At 51.1% G+C, this 19,996-nt stretch overlaps 1 protein-coding gene across 1 annotated transcript; it reads right to left on the reverse strand.

The window, feature by feature from the left end:
* Positions 1-138: 138 nt before the first annotated feature.
* Positions 139-19,725, reverse strand: LOC125710360 (ras-related protein Rap-2a-like). The gene is given in 3 exon segments (XM_048979984.1): positions 139-397; positions 400-524; positions 18,581-19,725. Coding segments are annotated over 3 exon segments (549 nt in total). The 5' UTR covers positions 18,895-19,725; the 3' UTR covers positions 139-287.
* Between the last annotated feature and the right edge of the window lie 271 nt (positions 19,726-19,996).

A 19,996-nucleotide genomic window follows, 5' to 3' on the forward strand; every position in this document is an offset into this window, starting at 1 on the left:
ACTTCACCTCTGCTCTCCATCCCAGCCCCGCCCTTATCACATACTCCCCCCCAAGCTGTTTACAAACCTCATCCATATCAAATCACAGTTTACGACTCGCTACACGTGTCAAAAAAGTTCACGGACATCTTGATTGACCATTTGCTTCCTGTTCTCCTGTAAGTACGTGTCCGGTCGCTCTGGTATCTGTCCTGTGTGTTGGTGTGTGTGGTTTTTCGTCTTTGCGTTTGACCTGCTCGAGGTGGGGTCTCTCTACGTTGGTGTCCCAAGCGTCACGAGCCCGGCTGCTACTGTATACTGCAGGAGGAACAGCAGGGGTCGTCCTTGTCCGGCTGGGCGGCGTAGTCCATCTGTCGCACGATCTCAGCAAACAGTTCGTCCACCATGGTCTTGCTCTGGCTGAAGTCTCCATGAAAGGGCAGCCCCACTCCTCAGCCAGCGCCTGGCCCTCCCCCGAGGAAACCTCCCGCTCGCTCTCCAGGTCCACCTTGTTCCCCACCAGGATCACCGGCACCTTCTCATACCTGGGGGGTGACACACATGCAAACGCGTAAACCATTTAGAAGCAAATGTTATTGGAGTAACCATTCAATGACATGACCCATACAGGAACTGGACAGCATTCACGTTTGTGTGAGTAACTGCCATGTCACAGATGCTTCTACCGATGCACGATATATCGCTTAACCAGAGAAAGGCAATCGTATCCAGAAAGGGCTATCATATATGAGGATTTTCACTGCAACTGCCTAATTAGGTTACTAATTAGAGGACTGATTGGCTGAAGAGTCCTCACACCTGGGTTTGAACAGCTGACCTACAGGGTACCCCAAAAACCTGCAAACACGCCGGCCCTTTGCGGGTAAGATTGGCCACCCCTGGCGACTAACATATCGGTGTCGGCTGATGTTACTCCAAAAACCAAGACATCATTATCTGTCAATTATGGCTGATATTTAGACTTCAGTAATATTCAGACAGCCGCACCAGAACTAAAGTCATAACTACTAATATAATGGAAATATTAATTGAATATTAAGACTATGGTTGACTATCAACCATTTTCTGTACTGCAGGATGAGAGATATCGTCGGGTCCTTCAGCACTTAGAATCTCGCTACCGACTCCCAAGTCGGTGCTACTTTGCTGATGCTTCACTGCCCCTATTGTATGAAGTGGTTGCTATAGACATTCACAGGATCTTAAGTAGTAATTTCAGAGGTTAGCCAGTTATTGGTATCATTAAATCCACCCAGCCATCTATCCATCCATCCATCCTATCGTTTGTCCTATACAAGGTAGTGGGGGTCTGGAGCCTATCCTGGAAGCGACAGGTGCAAGGCAGGGAATAACCCATGACGGGGCGCCAATCCATCGCAGGGCAGGTATTGGTAATATTAGAGAAAAATATCTGCATCGATTACTGGCGTCGCCCAAAATACCCACATCGGTGCAGCTGTATCAGCTATTCTTGCTGCCCCCCCACAAATACCACATATGGTCATTGTGGTTGTTTTAGTGGTCTTGCCAGGGATGCCCAGAATGTAATGACATTCCCCATCTCTGAAAGACGATCAGATGCTTCAGACTCAGCGGGGTGACAAAGCTGAACCTTGACACTTGGAAGGAAGAATAGAGATCTGTGCTTAACTCCTGGGAGGGGCTGGACAGGGTGACACTCCATGTGCGGCGCCCGGCTAAATGCATCCTGAGAGTGTATAAGTGCCCTGCAGTGGGACCCCTGAGCCTTTCTCCAAGTGCTCTTAGCTTTACGGGGACGATGGTCTTCACTTTCACCCGCTTTGAAGAACCCTCCTCCCCCAACCCAACCCCCACTCTCATGCAATATACGGCAAGTTACATCTGGGGGTAAAAGCCACCTAACATGTTACAAACAGTGATGCTTGCTCATTAATCATTTCGCAACAGCTTAATGTCTGAAGACTGGGGTCCGTGATGATTCCCAGAAGAGCTGAAGCTTGGCAGAGCTCCTGCCCGGAGCAGCTGAGCCCTCGGGTGGGGGGGGATGGGTCTTTAAAGTGAGTGAAAGTTGAATACGAGGGCAGGATGTGAGGGGCAGGAACAACAGCAAGCTGCTGTTTAGGTCACAGTGACTCATCCACAGAGGTCAGGACTTGAGTCTGAGACTCGACTCAGACTCAAGTCACAAATTTGATGACTCGTGACTCGTTAAGTCAGTATGTGTCAGTGATTTCTGTGTATACAGCATTCTGCATTTTTAATTATCTGAATGCAAGGTCTCCTGAGAGTTGGTTGAAAGGATATATCACTCCCAGGATATACATGGACACAGGAAATTGTGTGAGGATAATTGGTGAGTGGACACTTTCTTTTCAACCTCTCTCTGCCTACAAAGAACGTATCCTACAATGTACTATGGGGGGGGGGGGGGGTTTTGCTGCAGCAAGTATTAATTGTTCAAGACAAAGACAGAAGAATAAAACTGACATGGGTAGGAACTCAGTTCCGCTACTCACAACTCGAATTAGCCCTGAGTCGTAAATTTGATGACTTGTGACTTGGTAGCAACAAATGAAGAAAGAACTGGAATTGACCAAGACTGTAAGGACAAAGGACTCGAGACTTGATTCAGATTGCAATGTTTTGACTATAGACTTGACTTGTTCCCATCCCTGCTCATCCGAGATGTTTAATTTAAAGATCATTCCTCAGGATCACATTAAAGTAAAGGGAGGCTGAGGAGACATTCAAGTGAAGAAACGCAACAAAATGGCAAGACAACATCTATCCATCCATCGGCTTATCCAAGGAGTCAGAATCCTATGCCAGAAAGCAGAAGGCAGGTAATGCCCTGAGCAGGATGCGAGCCCAGACCGGGATGCGAGCCCATCACAACTGGTATACGAACCCAAGTGATTCAGGGACCTCAGTTCCCCTACATCACAGGTCTACTCCCAAGCTAATGAGGAGCACGCAAACTCCATGCATCAAATCCATGACCTTGGACGTGTGAGGTAACAGCACGGCCCACTGATCCAAGGTGCCCCTACAAGGTGATGGCAAAGACACCAGCCTTACACTTAAGCTTGTCCGCACACTCCGTGTCGGATCTGATGGCTCCAAAAAGGATGCAAATCCCAAGAATCCGTGCTGTATTTGTGGGATCAAAACCCTCATCATGTACAAGGCTTCCCTTCAAGACAGAGCCGGGGGCTGATCTCCAGTCATACTGCGACGAGCAAAACAGACGTGTAGCACAATGACATGACATGGAGTGCCAACTGCCATTAAGTATCCCGGAGGTGAGGCCAAGCTGCGTGAAATATTCATCACCATGAATTATTTAAGGAGGAGAAGGACGGAGAGGAGGAAGAAGACAGGAGTAACCTGCAGTAAAACGGCACTTCAGAGAGAATGATCAGCACCACAGATTAGGAGGCAGCGATCTCAGCCGAGATGGACGGAGGATCCTCTGGCGAGCTTCACCAAACCACAGATGACCTCTCTTTCACCCGTTCCAGTGGTGAGTGTGTGTGTGTGTGTCTCTCAGTGTGTGGTCATAAAATATCATGTGGTTTCCACACACCAAAGTTGTGAAAAACTGACACCTGTTTGGACAGACAGGGAGGCTGGCTGGCAGACAGACACAGACAGGAAGAAAGACAGGTTGCAAGACAGGCAGGCGGGCAGGAAAGCAGGTAGGTAGGTAGACAGGCAGACGGCTCACTGTGAAACTATACATGCATATCTAGACATCGTTAGGCTTCAGAGGAATATTAACGCCTCTGCCACCTGGAAGGACCCATCGATTCTTTCCGACATGCATGTTTGCATACCCGCATATTGGTGCGCACACACGCATGTCGCCACGCACACATGTATGTCGACGTGCACACCAAACACGCAAAACAGCTTCATTTCAACATGACCGCCAGACCATTGGACCTGCGGAGCTTGACGATCACCACAGGGTGCTAATATTTAAGGAAAGGACACATTCCTGAAACCAAAATGAAAAGACTGGATTTGGGGCTTTCGGGACAAAGCAGGCGTGCGGAGAGGCGTCTGGAATGTTCCGGACTCATGTGGTTCACACCTACAGAGCTGCGTGGGGGAGGGGGGTTTCTGCTGAGACCCGGTGCGGTACCAGTCCCCAAGGCGGATGGCCAAAATGGCCAGAATCAGCTGCACTCATCAGGAAAAGCAGTCCTTCCTGGGTCAGCGGGTGAGGAGCTGTCCTGCACTCTGTACCACGCAGATGTCGCCACTGCGGACGCCAGTGTCCACTCCCACGCGGAGGGAAGGACAGCGAGCCCAAAGGCGCACCACTGCCAGGCCGGGCTGGGAAGGGCGGAGCAGCTGCTCTACTCTGGCAGCCCAGTTGGGCTCCGACCTGGTTCTGGCCAGGAAACGGAGAGGCGGAGACACACGCACTCCGCAGGTCTGCCTGGAGATCACTGCAGAATCTACGGACCAAAATCAACACAGAAAGCAGGAATCCAGTAGCCGTGTGATCCTGGGAATTCTGCCGCAGGGAGAGGAGATCTTCAGGTGATGCGGAATGTACTGCAGGGGAGAATAAGTGTGAAGAAATGTAGAAGTGTGACAGTCTCACAGAGAAAAAAAAGCCACTTTACAACTGACTGAATTATCACACTCCATTACTCAGAAGGAGCCATTACAAAGCCCTCAGCGTACAAACGAACTGCTGTAAACACAGTTCACAGCCACCATGGAAACATATGCTGCGGTAACAGAATTAAAGCCTAAGGCATTCTGGGAGTCCCAGGCAGGTTGCAGTAGCCCCTACTGGGCAGTGGCGGAATGGCGGGCGAGGGTTAGGTGTCGGGGTCGCTCTTATTCTCGAGCAGGGGGAATGATCACAACCACATACTGCACCTGACATCAATGACCAAAAGGCTGCAGGATGGATTCTCAGGGAAGGTGTCTTCTGTTGAACCTTTAATAAATGTATAAAGCCTTGTAGTATTTACGCTATGTCAACTGCTTGAGGTGTAGACCACTTAAGAGGCATCTTCTGAGGAGCCAAGGGGGACCACCCTCCCAGTCCTACCGCAGACTAACCTTCCTTTATCATCGGTAAGACCACAGTTATGGCAAACAAACGCCGATTTCAGTGTCATCGTCAGCTTGGTCTGATAACTGCACACAACTCAAGAAGAACCAGTATTCCCCAATTTCAGAAAAAAAGTCAGGAGGCCAGGTAGGAATTCCACCGCCGTCCTAGTCACATGACTGTTATAACCACGCCCTGCCTGGTGGGCGTGCGGTGCACCTCCGCGCCCGACAGCGGGTACGGGAGCCAGTGCCCCCCGGTGGGCTCGTCATCTGGTGCGAAGGGAGAGGAGCGGCACTAAAAATAGGCCTGACAGCAGAGGGGTAGCCCGCTGTTCAGCAAGGTGCGCATGGACTGCTGCCATGGTTACGGGCACCGCGGTTGGAGGATCTACTGGGGGGGGGTGTGGCTGTGCTCAGAAGGGGGCGTGAGACAGTCATCTCACCAGCTGGCGCACCTGCACTGAAGCCCCCCCCCCAATCTCTCTCTATATACACATATGTAATACCACATGGACGCCCCCCTCCCCTCTGCCACCCAAACATAGCCAACCTTCCCGGGCCAGGTGATAAAATCAGACGCAGTACTTCCTGACAAGATATTAACCAGGAAGTCTTCCCAGAAAATGTGCGTTATCGCTGACACCTGACCCCCATGACACCACCCTACCCCAGTGCTCCGCCTCTTACGGAAAACATGATGGACAGGCACAGTGGGATTCATGAAAACGGGAGTCTTTGGAGTGGGGGGGGGGGGGGTAGTCACAACGTTCTAAACCATTCGACTGGATAGCATTAAAAAATATGCATGGAATATAATCACTGAGGGCCCACGTCCAGGGGGCTGGACTCCCCTATACTATTTATTAGTATGCTAATAAAAAACGGATTAAACAACACCAACACATATCCCTTGCTGAGCAGAAACAGCATGAAACAAACGTGAGGCGTGAGGCCGGATGATGAGAGTCTGCTCAGTTTGGCAAATCTGCTTAAAGTCAGAAATACTCAAACAGTCAGAATTAGCATCTCTGAGTCTCTGTCCGCTTCAGCTGAGACTCACCGTCTGATAGAGATTCAGATTCCCCCCCCCAAACTACCACCATTTTCTCCACCGGTATGTTTGTGAGCCTGTGGACTTGTCTGTGCACATTGCCAAAGAGACCAGCTATGCTCAAAGGGTCCTGGTGCTGGGGGATTTGCAAGATTATTGCTGCAACCAATAAAAGGGCCAAGGGTGAGCAAAGGTCCTTCCAGCAGACAGATTCCACCTCAGCCAAACGGAACTCGCTATTATCTACAAGTAGAGTCTGTCTTTAGTGGGACAGGAAAGTTAGCAATTCACATTCTGGTTCACTCTATTGTTAAAAGTTTAAGAACCAGTTTCAAAAACATTTTACGGATGACCACGACAGCCAAAACGTTTGTGCAAAATGATCAACACCAGCCACGACTGGATTCTCGTACTGTTGTTGCTACGCCTTGTGCTTTCGCTTGCTATCATCTCTACGGAGTCCAAAGAATTTCCATACAACACAAGACTGTCTTTCGGTGTCCAGTCCTTCTTCACTTTTCACCTCCTCACTCAGTTTTGTTTTCACAAACAAGCCACACTGTCTATGACTAAACAAGAAGGGGAATGATTATGATTGGCTGAGAGCTCATGCAAAAGCAGAAGTGGTAAACTTCAGTACAAATGAACTGCAAACTTTTTTCGGAACAGAGAAATCAAAACTAATTATATGCTGCTAATAATATTTTAATATATTATTTGATTAAGATTTTTTTAAATTCTATTTGAATATTGAATATGAGAATACTGACTGCACTCTGCTGAAACATCTGTGACATCGAACAACTTGAGGGAGTATTTTTACTCGTACATTAGCTTGTCTAATGGATTACTTGGGGTCAGCTGATTAGTTCAGTAGAGCTGCATGATATTAGAAAAAAAAATTAAATATCGCAATATGATTTTTTTTGCAATAAATATTGATAATTATAAAGCAACAAAGTAGTTAAAAAATTCTCACAAAACCCCTCCACAGGTGATTTACACAGCAAAGATTCTTATTTGCCTGGAGAGAGTATGCAGCGCTCATGCAAAATTAACAGCGGTAAAGCCGAGATAACATACGCTAAGATATACTAAGATTAGATAACATTGTTTTTACATATGCTAGATAAAGTCATACAGGAACAATTGTTAAAATTGCAAAAGGCTGCTAAGTTTATTTCCTATGACAGAGTGAAAAAGTTTTAATGAAACAACCTCGGTGAATTTTAATCACTAGATTTCAAACACTGGAACTGTATAGCAAAATGACATCGTTTTGGACAGTACTTATACCACGATATATGTCCAGACGGTATGGCGGTATGAAAAATCTCAACCCTCGCGATGTGAGAATATCTGTGATGCAGATATTAATGTCACACGTTGCCCTACCCTAGTTTTCAGTTCAAAGTTATATTTAAAATACACAACATAAATATGGAGTAACCACAGCTTGGCCTCTCTCTCCATCCAGTGGAGACTGAAACGGGTCCATGCAAGCAGTAAAGGGGAGAAACCAGAAGTAGCTACAGAACTGCATTATCCAAAATGACCACCAACTGGGGGGGGCATTCCCATGTTAAAACTTCCATGGACACATTCCAGAAATTTAATAGAAAGGGAATACATCTAAACAGGAAGTGAATGGATACTGGGTCCTCCAGTTATGGTGAGTCTGGGGGGGGGGGGGTGATGGCTGGTGGGTGTCGCCTTGGAGACTGTGGTTGGGTGAGAAGAATGAGGCAGGTCTCTCTCTGTCCACACACACACACACAGACTGACCACGTCCAACCCTACTGACGAGCCGCCAATCATTATTCTTCCCTGTGCCTGAGTGCAGACACAAACGCGTACACACACACACACACACACACACACACACACACACACACACACACACACACACACTTCAGAATCTGCTCCATGTCCCAGAATGCCTCATAGTTGCCTTCCCTGAGCTTCACAGGACTTGCTATGGGAGAAGAGGACATGAATGGCAGCAGTGATGAAGCTGCAGGCTCCGCCCCCAGCACCAGCCCTGCAGGCTCCGCCCCCAGCACCACCCCTGCAGGCTCCGCCCCCAGCACCACCCCTGCAGGCTCCGCCCCCAGCACCACCCCTGCTGCCGACCCCCTGTAGAGGGCAGCAGAGTGCTGGAGACACGCTTGCATTTCCCAGCCTTTGCGCGCCTGTGGGGCCGCCAGTCGCAGTAAAAGCCACAGGGGGTTGGCCTGCCTCTGCTCACAAAGCCCCCGCAGCCACCCTGACTGCCGCCTGCCTGCTGTGAGCCAAACGCCACTTACCCGTTACTGTACTCCTCTGTTATCAATTAACGGTGCTGCGGTGCCGGTCATTACGGATAGAACAGGACCCATCTGAAGGGTGGTACAGGTATGGGACGACACGCTGGGAGAGGGGGGCGGGATGCGGCAAGTCAAACCGGCTCACAGGGGTCCAGGAGAAGACAGGGGGGGTGAAGCCTGTTTTGTTTAATTGCAAGTTCTTGGTTAGACCCACTGAAAGGAAGAAGCCCAAAGACCTCTTACTTGGGACAGACAGACAGACAGGTAGGCAGATACACAGGCAGACACAGATATAGAGACAGACAGAGAGGCAGATACACAGGCAGACACAGATATAGAGACAGACAGAGAGGCAGATACACAGGCAGACACAGATATAGAGACAGACAGAGAGGCAGATACACAGGCAGACACAGATATAGAGACAGACAGAGAGGCAGATACACAGGGACAGACAGGTAGGCAGATACACAGAGACAGACAGGTAGGCAGATACACAGGCAGACACAGATAGAGACAGACAGGTAGGCAGATACACAGAGACAGACAGGTAGGCAGATACACAGAGACAGACAGAGAGGCAGATACACAGGCAGACACAGATATAGAGACAGACAGAGAGGCAGATACACAGGCAGACACAGATATAGAGACAGACAGAGAGGCAGATACACAGGCAGACACAGATATAGAGACAGACAGAGAGGCAGATACACAGGGACACAGACAGATACACAGGCAGACACAGATATAGAGACAGACAGAGAGGCAGATACACAGGCAGACACAGTTATAGAGACAGACAGAGAGGCAGATACACAGGAAGACACAGTTATAGAGACAGACAGAGAGGCAGATACACAGGCAGACACAGTTATAGAGACAGACAGAGAGGCAGATACACAGGCAGACACAGTTATAGAGACAGACAGAGAGGCAGATACACAGGCAGACACAGATATAGAGACAGACAGAGAGGCAGATACACAGGCAGACACAGTTATAGAGACAGACAGAGAGGCAGATACACAGGCAGACACAGATATAGAGACAGAGAGGTAGACTTTATTAATCCTGACAGAACCAAACAAATGCCAACTTCCTCCTCTGAGCAGAATGAGAGCCTGTCACACACAGAGTGGACGAGAGGACCAGACAGCAGATGGAGGGGTGAGCCCCAGAAGATGGCTGTCATTTCCAAGTAGTTCCTGGTTATGGTTCGAAGCGGATTGAGGAGAGGCTCTCTAAAGTTCGAGGACTAGTCCGGTTATAGTGACAGGAAACTCGCAGACGGAAAGAGAAGATAGTGTTTGTCAGCAAGTGCCCGGTGCAGGGTGCGAGCATGCCATGTGGGGGTTAGGGGCCACACGCCATCACATGGGCCCCCAGGGGCCCTACATGTCTGATGGCACCATCCCTTCTAGATGGACGGAGAATCGGAGCAACTCATGGGGCGCGGATTCAAGCGGACGGGCTTTTGGGGGCTGCTGACCGGGGCAGTTGCTGGATGCTGCTCCTCTGTCGACTCCAGGTGGGAAGCCCGCGAAACGGAATGACAGAACAGATCTGCAGTGTCACGCAGCACTTAGCTTCTGACCGCAAAACTCTGCAAAGCAGCTCTGAAGGATCACTGCAGCCTCTGAAACACACGGCAGCGAGATGGAAAAAGCCCACCTGCACCCCATGTGTGTCGATTGTTACCTTCTCCCAGCCGCAGGCCAGGGACATGCCGACAGGCTCACTGACATGCCGACAGGCTCACTGACATGAGATTCCCTTTGTCTGAGTAATTATTACATTCTGCTTACTAGATTTCCCACAATGTGATAAAACCCTTATATTTTTCCAGTCCCCACAAGGATGACCTCAATTTCACAAAGATCTGTGACTGCAATCAAAGAAAATGCCAAACGTCTCATATTTTCTTTGGTTGCTTATGGTTTTTGTCAGGGCCGGGGGGGGGGGGGGGGGGGGGGGGGCTTAAGGCTCTTATTGCTGGGATACAGGATTTTCCCATAGAAATGAATAGACGGCCTTCACGACAATGTGAATGCAAACGTGTGTGTGTGCGTGAGTGAATGTGGCGTGTGCTCTGTGATGGACGGGCATCCCTCCCACCTGGGGCGCCCCCCAGCGCTGCGCCCCCCAGCGCTGCGCCCGTCTTGTAGGACAGACCCCAGGGCCTCCAGTGACCCAGACCAGGATAAATGACCGGATGATGGATGGGTGACATTTTAAAATCAGCTTGAGGTTTCAGGATGATCAGAGCGAGGCTGCTGCCAGCCTCACGCCCAGGTTCTCTCAGGCCCCCCAGCGGGAGCTGCCCCCCGCGTCTGCACCCAGCACCGCATGGCGCTGCAGTAGCCTACATGCCCGTTATTCAGGCTCCATTCTTACAGACACGGACGAGGTTCCCTGATCAAAGTGGGACGGGGGGAGAAAATAAGAGAGATGATATCAGCAAAAAAAGGCAAAGCGCATGCAGCAGCCAGCCTGCGAGACGACTGCTGGGGGGGCGGAGTCCCGGGCAGCTGGGGGGGGGAGGGGGGCATTTTGGGAGACAGGGGCCCCCCTCGGCAAACGAGACACGAGCGGACTGACCACCCGGGGGATGCGCTAACTTTTCCAGAGAGGTTATTTTGTAAGCGGTCCGGCTATGCCAGGGAATGGGTCATCCCAGGCGGGGTGAGGGGGACTGCAGGGGAATGGCGATTGGACCGCAAATTCATGGGAACGGGCAGAGAAGCCAGCCCTCGGCCAATCACAGCAGCCGGCGCGGGATGCGGGCCCCGCCCCATTCCTTTCTGTTGCTCCACGGGATGGAGGCCAGGGAGAGTCATAAACTGGAACTTCTGGCACAATTCGCACTTTCTGCATTTCACAGTGTAGCATTTTCAGCACCAGAGGATTTGATGGTGTTTGGAAATTTATTAACACACACAAACCCTGACAGAAGAGACTTTACTGAGAGACAGGTGGGGAGGGGGAGGAAAGGATGGGGAATCAAGGGCAAATAAAACATACACAAGACGGACAAGACAGAAGGAGACAGATGGGGCGAGACTGGATGGGGCGAGACGGGGCGAGACGGGACGAGATGGAACGGGGCGAGACGAGATGGAGCAGGGCGAGACGGGACGAGATGGAACAGGGCGAGACGGGACGAGATGGAACAGGGCGAGACGGGACGGAGTGATACGGGACGGAGTGATACGGGATGAGATAGAACGGGGCGAGACGGGACGGGACGGGGCGAGACGGGACGAGATGGAGCGGGGCGAGACGAGATGGAGCAGGGCGAGACGGGACGAGATGGAACAGGGCGAGACGGGACGAGATGGAACAGGGCGAGACGGGACGGAACAGGGCGAGACGGGACGGAACAGGGCGAGACGGGACAAGATGGAACAGGGCGAGACGGGACAAGATGGAACAGGGCGAGACGGGATGGAACAGGGCGAGACGGGACGGAACAGGGCGAGACGGGACAAGATGGAACAGGGCGAGACGGGACGGAACAGGGCGAGACGGGACGAGATGGAACAGGGCGAGACGGGACGAGATGGAACAGGGCGAGACGGGACGAGATGGAACAGGGCGAGACGGGACGAGATGGAACAGGGCGAGACGGGACGAGATGGAACAGGGCGAGACGGGATGGAACAGGGCGAGACGGGATAAGATGGAACAGGGCGAGACGGGATAAGATGGACAGGGCGAGACGGGACAAGATGGACAGGGCGAGACGGGACAAGATGGAACAGGGCGAGACGGGACAAGATGGAACAGGGCGAGACGAGATGGAGCAGGGCGAGACGGGACGAGATGGAACAGGGCGAGACGGGACAAGATGGAACAGGGCGAGACGGGACGAGATGGAACAGGGCGAGACGGGACAAGATGGAACAGGGCGAGACGGGATGGAACAGGGCGAGACGGGACGGAACAGGGCGAGACGGGATAAGATGGAACAGGGCGAGACGGGACAAGATGGAACAGGGCGAGACGGGACAAGATGGAACAGGGCGAGACGGGATGGAACAGGGCGAGACGGGACGAGATGGAACAGGGCGAGACGGGACGAGATGGAACAGGGCGAGACGGGATGGAACAGGGCGAGACGGGATGGAACAGGGCGAGACGGGACGGAACAGGGCGAGACGGGATAAGATGGAACAGGGCGAGACGGGATAAGATGGAACCAGGGCGAGACGGGACGAGATGGAACAGGGCGAGACGGGACGAGATGGAACAGGGCGAGACGGGACGAGATGGAACAGGGCGAGACGGGACGAGATGGAACAGGGCGAGACGGGACGAGATGGAACAGGGCGAGACGGGACGGAGTGATACGGGACGGAGTGATACGGGACGGAGTGATACGGGACGGAGTGATACGGGATGAGATAGAACGGGGCGAGACGGGATGGAACAGGGCGAGACGAGATGGAGCAGGGCGAGACGGGACGAGATGGAACAGGGCGAGACGGGACGGGATGGAACAGGGCGAGACGGGACGGGATGGAACAGGGCGAGACGGGACGAGATGGAACAGGGCGAGACGGGACGAGATGGAACAGGGCGAGACGGGACGAGATGGAACAGGGCGAGACGGGATGGAACAGGGCGAGACGGGACAAGATGGAACAGGGCGAGACGGGACAAGATGGAACAGGGCGAGACGGGACAAGATGGAACAGGGCGAGACGGGACAAGATGGAACAGGGCGAGACGGGACAAGATGGAACAGGGCGAGACGGGACAAGATGGACAGGGCGAGACGGGACAAGATGGAACAGGGCGAGACGGGACAAGATGGAACAGGGCGAGACGGGACGGGGTGAGACGGGGGAGCAGAATCACGGGCCGGTTTCTATTCCAACTAGGAAGGCTGCGGGTTTGGGTACCGCAAGAGCATGCGCTGGTCCTCGCCCCTCCCCAGAGCTGCATGTCCACAAAACGCAAAGAGCCCCCATGACTAACAGGAAGCCAAGTGTTTGGTTTGGGGGGGGAGAAAGGCGGTTGGGGGGTGAAGACCAGCCATTTTGAAAACCAAGGACAGCAAGACCAACCATGTGAAACCAAAAAAAATGAAGATGTCCACTTTCACATTATTCACACGACACTTCCAGTCTGGACATATGCACAGTAAATATGCACAGTAAATATGCACAGTAAATATGCACAGTAAATATGCACAGTAAATATGCACAGCAAACAGACTGCAGAGCTTGAAGGACGTTGAACATGAAGCGGCCGAGCACTGAATGGACGACGTCACTCTTGAAGGCGTGTCCTAGCGTCTCAGACGGTACGTCGATAAGCCCGTCCAAGCCAGACACGGTGCCCCGTCCCTTTAAGATTACACAACAAATGAGCACCGACAGCGCTAAAGGAATGCATGCGGCTGCAAACGGAAACTAATACTATTCCCAGCAGGGCTTCCAAATAAAGAAGTAAACAAACAACGGAGAAGAGTTTCTGTTCAACTCATTAACGGAGAGCGGATTAAGAACAGAGTGACATTTCTGAAAGCATTACGAATCCGTTAGCAAATCGGGAACAGTGCTGGCTTGTGTCTGATGCCGAGCGATGGAAGCTGGGAGCCAGGAACGCCAAGGGCAATGCCGGGGAGACCATCGCGACCTCACGGATTATCCGGGGGTCCCCCGAGACCCCGAAACCCACAAAGGGAGGCCAGGTGCGGCTGATCGCCTGCGGGTCTGAGTAACCACACGTCACCTTCAGAGGTCTTCCGGAACCATCCAGAGTCTGTATACCTTCCCTCCTGATACAAGTTAGACTCCCCTGAAGTTTGGCGAGGGGGCCGAGGTAGTGGAGCGTGCAGTGCTGTAACCCCCACATCTCCAGGGTTGGGGTTTGAATTTCGTATCCCCTGTGCCTGCAGAGTTCCTACGTTCACCCATAGTGTATTCTCTCGGAAACGTACAGTTGAGTACACTCTAAAAGTACACTCACTGTATGAGGTTGCGTGCCCTGTGATGGACCGACACCCCCTGGGTTGATTCCTACTCTGTCCGGGATAAGCTGCAGCACCCCCCCCCCCCAACAGCCCCGAAACAGCGAAACGGCTGGAAGACAGACAGATGAGGCAGAAAGCCTGACAAGCAATCAAACAGTAATTAAACGGCAACAGGAAGAAGGACCGTGCTTAAGCAGAGCCCCCCCGTGCCGGCGATGGTCTGACATCAGGCCTCTTCCGATTGGCGGTTTTATTGGTCGCTACCGAACTGAACCAAAACCTTGACTGAAGCCATCCAGTAACCCCACCCACAGTGGCTTTTGAAGCATCTCATCCCTAATCGATGCTGCTTGATACTGCCAAACCCTGTTTACAGAAGATACTGCACACAGCCATAATATTTATGGCATGGCGGTAGACGAAGCCAATTAGCCATGAGTTACGGCAGGCTGGCTGGCCTGCACTCTGTATACGGTAACCGTTCATTAATTACAGGTCCCCCTGTCATCGTAAGCAGCATAACTACCGTGTGAAAACTTTCAGCTTAGAATCAACAGGTTGGCAATTAGATTACAGAAGCTCTGGCGAGTGGGGGGGCGGGGGGCACACAAAAATGGAAAAATGTTGATTAAAAGTGTTGAGTTGATATTCGCATCTCCCACAGCAGACAGAGGGGATAACACCGACTTCCTCGCGTGTGGGATCTCTGCGGAAAACCACAAGTGCATTTCATCACCTCTAATTTCCCCTCCCGTGATTTGATTGCACCGAGTCAAAGGAGACTTTAGCTTATTGTACACTAATGCAGTCCTGATGTTTTTTTGGCTAATAACGGAGCGCAATCCCATTACATTTTTCGGTGACTGAGCACATTTGCGGCGAGTGTCCCTGCAGGCTGCGCAGGCGTGCATTTGCTCCATGTGGCAGCGGAAAAAAATGTATGTGAAAGGACGTCGTCTCCAGCTTAACCTACAGCACATGCCGTCTTCCAGGCAATATCTGCGTCCAGCGGCGGACCACGCACTTTGCCAGTGCAGCGGAAAGCTTCAAAACACACCCTGTGCAACAGCTCAAATATTTTTTTTGATAACAACCGAGGGCTGAAATATATTTTTTTTCTGGGAAGACTGGGGAGATATAGTATGTCCAGTAAATGGACTTGGTGCTTTGATGTATTTCTGTCCACTGAAAGCCTTGAGCATTTCTGTCTGGGCCTGGGAAAAGGAGAAAAGGCCACCTTCATCCGTTTATCGCTGCCATTCAGAGCAACACAGTCTGGCCTACAGGTCTGCCCAAGTGAAGATGACGAGAGGCCAGAGGACTCAAAGAACCTAAACCCAAGACCTCAAGGCGAGCAGATGATGGTGACGCCTTTGACACAACCTACAGCTAAGCGGACGTGGCAGGAAATCTCATGCAAGACAGAAAGCCCCCCCCCCCCACCACTGAATAACAGATCAGAACAAAACAGACCAGTCTGTTTTAGTTACAACCAACTCTCAGGGTCATTTTTACCCCAACCCACACCCCTCACACCCCCACCCCTCACACCCCCACCTTTGCCTCACAACTGCATTCCACCAGGGCACAGACTTGCATTAAAACAGTTAATGACCAGTGGTTAGTTTACCATCAAGATAAAGCAAACAGGAGAGACTACAAAGCAGTTATAACCAACTTTGGCTCGTGGTCAGACAAACACCTTCACCAAGAAGACATCTGGAGGAATCACAAAGCTGAATCTACACTCCCACAAGGAAGGCACACCAAACAAACTCTAATCTTTCACTTTGTGCCGATGAAAAGCGATCCTGATAAGCAGGTACCCGCTGCTTCACTTATTTACCCACTGAACATGGAAGGCAAAGGCAGCCCGTGGCGGAGGAGGCCGACTGCTCTCGGCACCATGAGGAACCTGAATACCTTAGCAGAACGTAGCCACACTTTTCTGGTCACCTTCTCTGCTTGGTGCCCAGACGACAAAGAAGCAGAAATACCAAGAAAATGTCACTCGGAATGCCACGGACTCAACGTGACGTGGAGTCCGCAAAGGACAGGAACCATACCGCGGGAATTCCTGCCAATTTCCGGCTGTTCCGATATAGACTAAATTCCACCGTCACAGACACGTCGAGATCACCAAGTGGGACTCAACGAGTGCAGGAAGTCGTAGAACAGGACTGACCTCAAGCTCCTTAAATCACCCCCCACACACACACAACATGCGTCATAGATCGGACAGCCATAACCCCCAAGGAGCTGCAGAGACGGGTCAAAGCTGCAAGACTTCCATGACACAAAGGCTGAAAATATCGACAGGGTGTGCTGTGCACGACATTCCGAGACACCAGGAATATTTCCTCTGCGGGACCCGGAACTTGGGAGTCCCTTACACTCCGTTAGTCCATCAGCACCTGCCCAGTTGTTTTTGTTCCCCAAAGCTGCAACCTGAAGGATCCAAGCCGCACAGACACATTCCTGCTGTTTGAAGTCTCTGCAAGCACATGTGGCTGAGGTGTTGACTTGCGACATGAGAGTAGGACTAAGCTCTGGGGATCCATAGATATTTTTAAAAAAATACTGCTCCAGGACCTGCAGCACCTTTACGCCAGTAAAAATGACACCTCAGAGTGATTGAAGTTCATTTCTGGGACACGAGGGACAGGAATTTCACATGTCACCCACATTTTCTGTTATGTATCTGTTTGGTGTGCAGAGCTTTGGATACGTAGAACCGCAATCAACGTGAAACCAAGCAGGGACCCATGAACAGACCTGGAAAGAAAAGCTAATGTCCAAAACCATGTGCAGATCTTACATCAACGATATTTCGCAAAGTTCTTCACAAATGATTAACTATCACTATTCTTCTTTTAGTTAAAAGCATCTGCCCTCTCCATGCCATCGTACACAAAACTCCTGTACAGCCCCCTCCAGGGGGCCCCGAGCGGACGACTAGGGACCTTCGAGGGGGCCCCGTGCGGACGACTGAGCCCATAGGACAAGCAGCTGCATCAGGAGAAGAGGCTGTAAAAAGTTAACTAAACCTAAGCACTTAAACTGCCTAATATGCTTTATAATATAGAGACATTTAAATTCATCTTGGTCTGTCATCCTGACTAACAGGCATAGTGATAGATGGGATGAAATTTAAACAGAAATATTTCAAAGTTTGGTGAAACTGTTCAGACATTTTTCTTCCTTGGGATTCAGTGAGCAGCTAAGACTGTGTCAGACCCCGCCCCTATGTGACACCACACCCACCACTGGGGAGGACCGACCAGAACAAACTGGGATGGTTTATCTTTCTCGCTACGTGTCTCCAGCCTGCATTTACATTCCACCAGCTCCCGTCCCGCTGACCACATCCTCACAACTCGCTCTTTACAGAAAGATGCTATTACTGTGAACAAGCCTTCAGGCAAGAATACAAACCCCTGACTCTATACCATAAAAAAAAAAAGACAAAACCGCACTGAACTCTGTCCTAAAAACACTGCTTAACTGTTCATCCTGGTGAGTCAGCTCACTGGGTGCTCAGAAATGTATTAGTTTAGACTGCAGTACAACAAAACAAACTGTATTCCTTCCTCTGTTTGCCGCAGAATAAGAGTTTCCTCGGAGACCCCAAGCAACTGTTATCTTGATGATGCCAGAGCTCAGAGCTCAGTCCTTAACCTCTGACCGGCCGATGGCTACAGGCCTCCAAATTCCTTACGTTCCGCGTACATGTTTCATAGGGTGAATCAATACCTGGTCGTTTAATCTATTCAATCTATGAGCTCAAGGACTATAGCGCTGTAATGCAGCAGGAAGAGCAGAAGAACAACTGCTAAATCTAAACTAGTCGGTTTCTTTACCATTTAACACTGATGATTTTTTTTGTACACTTTGCAGATGAACTGCAAGAAAACTGCAGCTGGCAAATATACATTTGATGGGGAGCGAAGTGTAATTTTCGGCTACTTAATAACAGAGACGGGCAGGTTTGTGGGTCTTCGGGATGTGGCCCATGTGGATGAGCCCTGAGTATGATTTCAAAACTAAAATAAAACATGGGGGGGTCCACTTTTAACCAAGGTCCATCAGCCAAAAAGTCAGAAATGTTAACAGTGATATCTACTGGAAAGATGGAAGGCCAGTTTCATCTCGCCACACTTCGCCGGTCATCAGCCGTACCTTTTCACCCTGATGATCTGATCCCTCATGGGCTTGATGTCCTGGAAGCTCTGCTGGTTCACCAGGCTGTAGACCAGTATGAAGCCCTGGCCGTTCTTGATGTACAGGTCCCGCATGGAGGCGAACTGCTCCGTACCGGCCGTGTCCAGGATCTCCAGCACCGAGGGCGACGAGTCCACCTCTATCTCCTTGCGGTAGAAGTCCTCGATGGTCGGGTCGTACTTCTCTATGAAGGTGCCGGTGACAAACTGCACGGTGAGGGCGGACTTTCCGACCCCGCCGCTGCCGAGAACCACCACTTTATACTCACGCATTGCTCCCTAAATGTATGTCGGCGATTGCAATACGAGCGCAAATACTAAGACTCTCCTATGGACATCGAAACGGGGGAGGGGGGGGGGGGAATACAGTAATGCATAAAAACACTGTTAGCTGCGACTAGCGTTTCATTTCCCCGGATAATAATTTTAAAAGACGGGCTGACTAGCCGCCTCAGTTTAGCTACGGGAGATAAACAGGCAGAACACAAAGAGTCGCAGCCCGCAGACGGACTTCATTGCGGACACCGATCGGTAACTGAACGCCAGGCGACTGCGGCTTCCAGAGATGCGCCGAAAGCAAAGGGAAACGTCCGTAATTTCCAGCTGGTGATGCTTCTTTTAATGGAGCCACCATTCTAAAACATGATAAAAAGCAAAACTTGCTCCAGTGTCAGACGCTCCTATGGAAAAACCGGGAGAAGCCCAAGCGGATTCTTTTTTTTTTTTTTTAAAAAAAGGGGGGGACTTATATTTTAAATAACACTAGCTAAAACGTTTTTTTAAGAAGTATTAAAAGTCCTATCTCTGTGTTTCTTTTTCATCCTCCTTTTCATATCCCCGTTCCCTACTCTCACACCAACACACTCCCAGCCGCCATACTCTCGGGTGGAGACCCACCGCCGCGTAACCAGCCAGCCTCCTCTCGGCTTCCGTACCAAGGCGAAAGATGGCTCCTGCGCCGCATGACAGATGTTCACGGAACCCAATGGCTGCTTCCGTCCGCCGTAAACCTCGCCCACGGCTCCGCACCTAGCGTTCGATGAAACACCCTGCGTAGACTCCGTGGGCTGGATTTCCGTCGGCATGTTGCTGCTGCTGCGATTCGGCGGCCGGGACTGACATCCGCGGAGCCCGCAACCTATCGCGACTGCAGCTTGAGGATGTGTATCTAAGGGGAGGGAAGATGCGCGGATGCTGTTGCTATGGTAACACCACAGCTGCGCCGCCGTTGCACCTGAAATAGAAGGGAGGCTGGGATGCCCAGCGCTCCCGCGTGAGTGCAGGGCTGACGGCCCGTTATTTTACTCCTCATGGAAGCCACAAAGCATTCAAGTGCTTTTTCCTGTACTTCATCTTTAATGTCAACGAATTGCAT

Source organism: Brienomyrus brachyistius, chromosome 16 (assembly GCF_023856365.1).
Source record: "Brienomyrus brachyistius isolate T26 chromosome 16, BBRACH_0.4, whole genome shotgun sequence".
NCBI lineage: Eukaryota > Metazoa > Chordata > Actinopteri > Osteoglossiformes > Mormyridae > Brienomyrus > Brienomyrus brachyistius.